The sequence below is a fragment of the Montipora capricornis genome, chromosome 10 (genome assembly GCF_036669925.1).
Source record: "Montipora capricornis isolate CH-2021 chromosome 10, ASM3666992v2, whole genome shotgun sequence".
NCBI classification, from domain to species: domain Eukaryota; kingdom Metazoa; phylum Cnidaria; class Anthozoa; order Scleractinia; family Acroporidae; genus Montipora; species Montipora capricornis.
Genome location: NC_090892.1, coordinates 55,996,209 through 56,006,042, shown reverse-complemented (window position 1 = coordinate 56,006,042; position 9,834 = coordinate 55,996,209). Strand labels below are relative to the sequence as shown.

The 9,834-nt window shown below is 37.1% G+C and overlaps 1 protein-coding gene across 1 annotated transcript in view; it reads right to left on the bottom strand.

The window, feature by feature from the left end:
• Positions 1 to 358: 358 nt before the first annotated feature.
• LOC138019255 (protein mono-ADP-ribosyltransferase PARP14-like) overlaps positions 359 to 9,834 on the bottom strand; it is a 37,844-nt gene continuing 28,368 nt past the window's right edge. Inside the window, exon 11 of the mRNA XM_068865986.1 lies at positions 359 to 2,831. Within this exon, the coding sequence (XP_068722087.1) occupies positions 2,542 to 2,831 (290 nt within the window). The 3' untranslated portion in view covers positions 359 to 2,541. The remainder of the gene's footprint in view (positions 2,832 to 9,834) is intronic.

Sequence of the window (9,834 nt, the reverse complement as noted above, 5' to 3'; positions counted from 1 at the left end):
TAAGAAAAGTAAAGTATCATCGCAATGGAATAACTGACTGAAGTGTATCAATTATTTTCTTGCAAGATTGACACATTTTAGTTTCAAGTAATTGAACTGTGAATCAACAGATAATCAACAGATGATCAGGAGATAACTAGCCTGGGACCAGGCTCCCGGCCCAGTCCCCTGCTCGGCGCACGTCGGTCTCGATATATTTTTCTTCGCCCCGTTCCTTCTTCTCCTCTTCCCCACTGTGGAGAGGCCAAGCCCCAGGCTTAGAGATAACTGGTGCATCTTTGCCTGTCTCGGTAATAAATTGTTAAACGTGGCCTGCTATTCAACAGTAACAACAACAACAACAACAACAACAACAACACCGTGTACGGTTATTTTATTTAAGCAGAAAGTTTCCGCCCTCATTACGAAGAATTGCTGTGAAAGTGTTAAAACCACAAGTTTTGAAATAGTGAACCAATTTTTGCAAGTAAAAATAAGCAAAAAGACCATCAAAAAGCGCGGTCTGCTTTGTGTCTGGCTCTTTTTACATCTCTAGGACGAACTAAACAGACCATGGAGATCAAATACTTCTTAAAACAGTTTGTTCCACACAAATTACGCATCCCTGGCAGAGCTATACGCCCCTCTAGCTTTTTTCGTTAAATGTACAACGAACTGAAGAGGTTTTATATCGTGTATAGATTTTTATCAACGTGAACAGGATTACCTGTTTTTGGTTGCGAAACATACTTTACGATACACCCACTTTAGAGGCCGAAAAAGGTGTAAGTACTCTCACTGCCTTGTAAATTCCCAGAACAATGGTTTCCCTCCTATGAACTACTTATATAAAAGTCATTTAAATGTTTTAATTTCCCAGATACCGATGGGTGTAAAACAGACTGCAGACCTGGGGTGAAATGCAGACCAAGGGTAAACTGCAGACTTGAGAGAAAATTTGATGCCACTCAGTCATTTCGTTCCACTCGCCTGGCCGAGATCACACATGCAACGCTACTCGTATAAAGTAAGGAATTTCTGTCTTAAAACTTCGATGGGAAAATCAAAAGAGACCAAAGATAACCAAAGGGCCCGGTCCTAGGCACTGATTCGATGACGTTTAACACTCTGGGCCGTTCTGGAGCAAGGAATTTCACCGCTGCCTGACTCGTGACTTGCGCTTTAATTGGAGGAAGGTCAAGAAGTGAAACTTCCACTGGCGGGAACCACATTTCAGCAAACATCTAAGTCGTCTTACTTTTTCACAACTTGATCATGAAATAGATTCAAAAGATTATACAAATCAAGAAACGGATGATCATCTTGCAGCTTTCTCAGAACCACTTGACTTCCGTTGCTTGACGTGACACGTGACTACAACTCCCACTTTCAAACATTTACTCCAAGCCTGGTCTGCAGTCTGCGTTTTAGACCGACCGCCCATATACCCATTTCATCCAGTCTTTATTGTGTATAGAAGTGGTATACATCGAAGATTAAGAAAAAAAAAGGATGATTAAAAGTTACCCTGACCTCTACACTATCCTCAAAAATTAATAAATATTATTTTATGCCCAAAGGAAGTAAGTGACCAAATGCTGAGCATGGGGCATTTGCTTGCACCAGTACTTCCGGGAATATATAGAAGTAAGCCATGATAGAGTACCCTGTGTGCAATGTGTGCCTTGTTTACCCTCTAAACACTACTGTAACTGCCATGTGTTAAGTTATGATTTAAAGCACTTACGCCCTCCTTCACTTACGTTAGTTTAGTCGAGGTACATAAAGGAGGCAGGAGTCCTCCGATCTGCCACTCTCGCGAGCAAATTGAGATCACCAATCCAACTTCGGTAAAAAAAAAAAGGGATTCAACCTGAGACCGGATTTGACCGACAACATCTATACTGTTTGTCTATTGTTACTGACCGTGGGAGGGCGTTGTTTTCGTTTGTAGAGAGGCTTAACGACATTTTCTAGATGCGAAATATCCAGATCACGGATTTAAAGGTACTCTGTTCATAGGATTCAACGAAATTAAAACGAATCGAAAAAACGCGGAGACGTCGCAGGCGAAACCAGATCTCCGATTGAACCAACTTTAACAAAGGTAAAGCCATTTGAATCTTGTTTTCACCTATGTTTGATTAGTCCCAATCTACTTGAAAAAGATATAACCAGTGTTAATTTCGCTAGCTGGCTTCGACGAGAGATAGTCCATCGTTATCAAAGTTTACTGTCTCACGACGTAAATTACTTTAAAACATACAATGATTAACAGTCTTACTGAAATAAGTAATATGACTAGAAGGAAAACAGCATAGTACGACAATCTTAAATCTTGGTGCAATTCCTCAAGTACTTAAAGGAAAAAGATATATGAATAAGTTTAACTACCACTGGAACGAATCTCTAATACGCGTTTGCGCGGACGGTTATGCAGTATATTTCGTAAACTACCGAAACAGATTAACCGGCAGCAAATAAAGTCAAGGCTTTGCATACATTGACGAATTTCAGAGAAAGAGAACCAGTCCCGTCAAGAAAACATTAAACATTTCTCTTTCACTTGAAGGTGATTAAGTACTCTGGATAACACTGCCAGTCGTAGAAGATAACAAAAATGGAAGGATTCGGGGTCTGATCGACCACAGAGTCATAGGTGTCCGTGGGATCATTTCCGGGGTTCTTTGGTGGAGGCGTGATTAAGCCTGGTCTTCCTACTGTGTATTCACCAACGAGGACATTTGTGAGGTACATGTATCGATCACCATTCATGTCTGGTGGTGAATATGTCGGCCTCGCTGAGTAAGAGGAATGCAGAGCAAAATATACGCCATTTCCATATGCTGTGGCTGAAAAATAGCAATAATAATTCATTTATATGTTATGGAACAAACAGCTTATTATTTTTAATTATGAGATGTCCATTAGGCATTTATCTTACAACAACACAACACGTATGTTACAGAGGTGTGTCACCTCAGGAAAAAAAAATGTGTTACTTTAATTCTCTGCACTTGTCCAATTCTTTCATTTGGTAAACTTTCGTCTTCAAATTTATAGTCGCTGTTCAAGAGGCTACCAAAAACTAGAAAAAATAGCTACGATTTGATCTAATAGCAAAAATAAAAGGAACTATGGTTAATGGTTGACATCACAAGGTAGTTTGCTTTGGGACAATTCGATTTCGATGGCACATTTTATAATAACGGAGCAATTTATTGCGCGCTGATTGGTTAACTTTTGTCATCAATAAGAGTACAGACATTTATCATAATTTATAATATGCGAAGTTGAAAGTGTTTAACCTGCTTGATTTTAGTTTTGCGGACTTAACCTGAGGCGAGGAACTTTAGACGGTTACTGAAGAATGTTCCTATCTGAAAATGGCTTGATTTTCACGTAGCCACGAACATTTTTGATTGCCACGAGGATTTTTGATGGTATTTCGATTCGTGAACTGAATTTTTCATTCATGCAAGTTGGTGGCGTGATTGTCAAATTTTCAGGCAATTAAATTTTGTCATTTGTTATTGGCAGCCAACTAGCGTAAGAGAAAAGTTAATGACGATAAATTGCGCCAGTTGTGAATCATTTTCGTCTGGTTGAAAACATGGGTCCTCAGTCAAAGTCCCATGAAACTAATTAACTTTGCTGGACTAATATTTATAGAAAAGTGGCTTAAAATACCTCATTTTAAAGGTTATAAAATAGGCTTTTCAGTTAACAAAAAAATAATATATATGTACATATAGTTCAAGTTTACGTATCTATTCAAAGCTCTGGTAAACCCATTGAGCACTTTTAGCTGATGATCAGTTTAATTTATCACGTCATTTCATTTTATATTTACATATATATAGATAGATACGTAGACTTGAACTAGGTCAAAAACATTTATTTGCTACTCCGAGTTTCATGCTTCTCACGAAGCAATCATCAGGCAACTGCCAAAGAGAAGAAATACATGGTGTTTTACAGTGATTTTGAAAAAAACGGTAGCAATTCACTATAGGCTGGGGTGCATAGCAACGGTTAAACATTACAAACTGTTTCCAGTGAGCAGCTAAAAATAAACCTTATAGGCTTAAATAATTACGCAATTTAGAAGGAATTTCTTTGCATGTCTGCAACTTGTTACAAGCTCATTTCTGTTTTTAAGGGTCGCCAAATCCGGTCTACAAATTATATAGTATTTCTCCCACAGACATAAATTGCACTTCTTCGTTACATTTGAATAGGATCTCGCATGCCTAGCAATCCGCCATTTAATGTGATAGTCAACTTTCTTGTCTTTCAAATCCCCCATACATATTTACTAAGCTCAGTGGAATTTCTGTAGCGTTCATTTCTAAAGAAACATGTGTGGTTTCTATAACGTGATTTGAATGATGTGTCGAAAAGACCAATGTAAGTTTGCTTTGTCTGAGATGTTGTGACCTCTGCTTGATAGATGATATTCCGCACGTTGCACTTTCCGTGCCGCCGCGTGAGAGGGCAGGATCTTTTGTCACGGCAGTTGAAAGTGTTGATAGTTTGAGCGGGTGGGTTTGATGACTTGTTAATGACAGCTTTATTGCGGTTGGAGATAATTGTTTTTACATTGCTCATGCAGCTGTAACTAATTTTGAGAGTGTTCCGGTTACAATTCTGTGCAAAGGGTGTGATTTCGGGAAGTGCTTGCCGATTAAGGTGAGGAAACACTTTCCAACTTTTGTTTTGACGTTTTGGCTGTATATATATATATAATATGTAATTTTATATTTTATATTTTATATATAATTTAATTTTTCAAATATTTCAATCGTTCAAGGGCTTATGTTGGGGAATTAGTTGTTTGACCGTAAATTGAACAGTTTGGTTCAAAGGCCCCAATCTGGGAATTTGTTATGATTGTTGTGCATTGTTAGTGGATTCAGGTTTAGCTTGAGCTCGTGTTTTTATATTGGTTCTTTTACTATTTTGTTTGCTTTTCTCTTTAGTTATACTCTTCAGTAAAGTAATACCTTTAGGGATTTTTCACATCTTTGATGAATTTTAATCAGGTAGTAAACAAATGCAGGAACATCATTAAGTACATTGTTTAACCTTTTGTTATGTCCCTTCTATTGTACTTTTTAAGTTCTTATGTAATACCTTTAGGAATTCGGTATACCTAAGAGACAAGCAACAAACACTGTAAACATATAAAAAGGAATTTTTTAATCATTATTCACTGTAAGTGATGAAGGTCATACGACCGAAACATTTTACACTACATATATATTTTACATATATATTTTACACTATACAGTGTATATATATATATATAATAATGATCAATGGTAGCAAAATTTCAGTTCATCGTTTTATTGCTACAACGCTTTTTCGTATGGTCGAAGAATGACCACACTCATCAGGCAATAACGAATGACCGTTAAATTACAAGAACTGGCAATTAAAAGCGAACTTAAGGTTGCTATGAGATATTAAAACTTTAAAACAGTTGCTATGAGATGTAAAAACAAATGCTATATGAAATTAAAGAACTTATCATACAAAGCGCGTGTTATAAAAGATTTTATTACTTTATAACAAAGTTCTTGAGTATCTATCTGTTTCTGTGGGGGCACGAACTTGCTAGTTCGTTTCGTTTGTTTAGGCTGCACAAATTCTTCTTACAGATGATTACAAACTTCTCAAAAAGACATAAGTTACATTTGTTGCTAACGTTGCTATAAGGTCTGCACTGCTTATAATAATTCTCCACTTGATGGTAAAAGGTTTGTTTTTGTCTTTGAGTGTCCAAATGTGTTTTGACAGTTCAGTTTCGTTTCTCTTGCTTTGATGTCGAAAGGATGTTGTGTGGAACACATTGGATAAAAGAGGCCAGTGGACGGACAACTTCTGATGATTTAAAAAGTAAAAAAATGTAATGTAGTGTAAAACGTTTCGGTCGTATGACCTTCATCAGTTACAGTGAATAACGATTAAAAAATTCCTGTTTATATGTTTACAGTGTTTGTTGCTTGTCTCTTAGGTATACAGAATTCCTAAAGCACAAAAGGTTAAACAATGTACTTAATGATGTTCCTGCATTTGTTTACTACCTGATTAAAATTCATCAAATAGTATAACAAAAGCGAAAAGCAAACAAAATAGTAAATGAACCAATATAAAAACACGAGTTAAAGCTAAACCTGAACCCACTAACAATGCACAACAATCATAACAAATTCCCAGATTGGGGCCTTTGAGCCAAACCGCTCAATTTACGGTCAAACAACAAATTCCCCAACATAAGCCCTTGAATGATTGAAATATTTGAAAAATCAATTTCTTTATCAAAAAGCGTGCATCTATGAATCATGTAGAATTGAAGTGTATTCTGTTTTTAGAATGGAATTCTTGCCTTTTGTTAAGGCCATGAGGTGCCAAGGTTAAGAGTTGGGCACTCCAATAAGCTTCCTTTGTGATAAGAAGTGTGTCAATACCATCCTGCCTGTTTGTGTCGCTAATTTGGTAATTGAAAAGAGAAATCCTGCAGTGAATGTGAAATGCTATTAAAGTGGACTGCCACTTCACAAGATTTCTTATTTGTAATTATAGATGACTTGTGATTTCTAAATCTCACTTTGAATTCGGTGGTAGTAGAGCCAATATACTGAAGCTGACATCTTTTGCAAGAAACTAAATAGATGACATTTTTGGAAATACATGTCAAATTGGGTCTAACGATGTAAGATTTACCTGTTCTAAAACTACAAACATTTCTCGATTCGACAAAATAATTTTTACAAAGGTCGCATCTGCTTTTGTCACACTTATAGCAACCTACCTCAAGGGGATTGGTGTTATGAATATTTCCCGTTTGGTATTTAGAAGGTGCTAAATTTCTTTCAGATTTTTAGATCTGCGATAAGCTGGAATGATTGAATTTTTGGGAAACAGCTCTTTTAATTTCGTATTTGATTCCAGAAGATGCAGATGTAACAAGATGTAACAACTGTCACAAATGGGAAAAGCCTCTTGGAGGCCCTAGCTTTCTGCTTGAGTAAATCCTTTCTAGGGATAATTGAAACTTTAGAAAATTGATCGTTAACTATATTTGCCGGGTAACCATGGTTTACCAGATAGTTCTCATATTCTACTCATTTTCTAGTGAAAAATTCATCTTCTGAACAATTTCTCCTCAGTCTCAGAGAAACTCCAAAGGAATTGCTTTAAATACATGCTTAGGATGGGAACTGGAGGGGGTGGGGGGGGGGGGGGGGGGAGATATAAATGGCTATCCGTAGGTTTAGGATACACATCAGTTTTTATAAAACCATCAACTAAGTACAGGGTAACGTCTAAGACGTGCAGGTGACTTTCTGAAAAAACTAATTCAAATTTGATGGTAGGATAGAGAGAATTTATGTATTGGGTAAATGCCTCTAGGCCCTCGAGGCCTTGCTGCCAAAGATCAAAAATGTCATCTCGGTATCTCCACCATAGTGCAGGTTTTAAGGGACGCAAAATTTTGCTTTGCGATCGAGTTCCCCCATTGCAAGATCTGCGTAACTGCATGCATTTTTTGGCCCCATGGCAGTACCATGGATCTGCAGGAAAAAGTTATCTTTAAAGACTGAATGGTTACATTCCAAACTGGTTAAAAATGAAGCCGAAAATGGACAACTTTTGGTTTGAAAACTAGAAAAAAATTTAAAATTCTATAAAACGTTTCGGTCTCTCGACCTTTTTCAGTTACAAGAGTCGGTAGAAAAATCTGCAACTTAAGGACGTTCGCGCCCATTGCTACTGCGCAGTTTTTCACGCATGTCACGCATACGTCATGCATCGCAGACCACGAAGGTAAACACGATGCTAAAGGTGCAAACATTTTCCACAAGAATGGAACGTGAAAGCATGTGGCATTGTGAGATAGCTGTGGACCCGGGTCTTCTCGGAATTGTCACGCAATGGCGTGACAGTGCGAAAAGACAATCGTGTTGAGACCTTCGCAGCGATTTTACTCTCTTGAATGCTCGGTGACCCCCATTTTTCTTTCCGTAGATCACTTGCTTTTCTGATTTTGTCTATTTTAACAAAAAAAAAAAAAACGTGAGACGTGAGAAGTTACAAATATTTCGCCTTTAATATGCTCTCGTGCGACCGAAGTTTTCTTTCTTAAACTAATATGTATCGTTTTTCAAGGTCTATATTACCTCAGAAAAAGACATCAGCTGCAAAAGTTTGTTTAGTTATATTAGTTATGTTGAATTGAGTACGTTTACCTGATCTAAATTTCACTAATGTAGCTTTTTTATTGCTGACTGTTGTAAGCTAAGATCGTCTTAAAATAACGCAAGCTTCTAAAAGTGCACCTCATGATCTCGAAAACGAGCACGGTGACCCCCCATTTTTTTTGCCTTTTTGGCAAAAGTAGATCATTACCTTTCTGCGTGGCAAGTTTTAAAAAAATCTGTACGTGGGAACGTTTTGAGCGCGAACGTCCTTAAATAGGGTTTTACAACAATGAATAAAAACCGGTTACATAAGAAATTCAAAGAAAACAATAGGAATCCCCAAGAGATTATAAAGGTAAGAGAAGTGATCCCTCATACTGGCCCTATTCCCATCGTAATCCCTCTTAGGTTATTTTTAGATGATATCAATTTTCCCGCGGATAATGTTACCGCGCGCGTTACGTGGGAGTTTCATGGAGGAGGGAAAGTGCAACAAATTCTGTACGATGCCACTCTCCGTTTTCAAAATTGAGTTTCATGGCCTGATAAAATTCATTGTCTGCAAGATACAGGTTTCAAACATACATCCTTGGAATTGCTTAACTGCCTAGTTTGCAGTGATACCAATTTGAAGAATTTCCAATCTATCAAACCGTGTTAAATAATTTTGACATATGCAGATATGTTTACCTTGGTTGCATTGCGGTAGTTGTCCATTTTAGTGCGCACTTTCTCATCGTCTACAAAATTCTGTCGCTTACAAAACTCGTCCTTGTCAAGATACAGTTTGCAATCATATATCATGGAAATCGGTTAACTGTATAATTCACTCTGATACCAATTTTACGATTGTCTAGTGTAGGAAACCCTGTTAAATAATTTTGTAAAAGGGAGCTATATTTTACGCGTGCGTTGCAAATTGACTTCAATCCGATCTTACGTTTTTAAAAATTTTTATCGTGCAGTCAATTAAAATTTTCCTGTCATGTGTGGTACTGTTTGAAAGCGTTAGCTGTCTAATTTATAAATATCATAGAATTAAGTCACCATAGTTTAAGTCCGCTAAGAAAATCGAGAACGCGTTGACCAAGTGAGGAATATGTTACTTGGTGACTGTAGTCCGCGATACTTCATTGTGTACAAAATTCTGTCGCCTATAAAACTCGTTACTTTCAAGCAACAAGATGCAAAGATATATCACTCCAATCGCTTAACTGTGTTGTTTACAGTGACACCAATTTCAACTCTGTCCAATGTACGAAACCGAGTTTAATAATTTTGAAAGATGCAGGTATATTTAACATGCGTGCTTTGCAAATTGACTTCCATGCGATACCACTTGTTCATACATTTTTATCGCACTGTCTGTTCAAGTTTTCCTTTCATGTCTGATATCTGTCTAATTTATGAATATCTAAGAATTAAGTCGTCATATTTTAATCCCGCGAAGAAAATCAAGAACGCGTTAACCAAGTCAGCGATAGATTACTTGTTGACTGTAGTCTGCGAATTGCCAATGTTTACAAAATTCTGTCGCTTATAAAACTCGATCCTTTCAAGATACAGGTTTCAAACATCTATAACTGAAATTGCTTAATTGTCTAGTTTTCAATGATACCACATTCAAGGTTGTGCCATATACGAAACC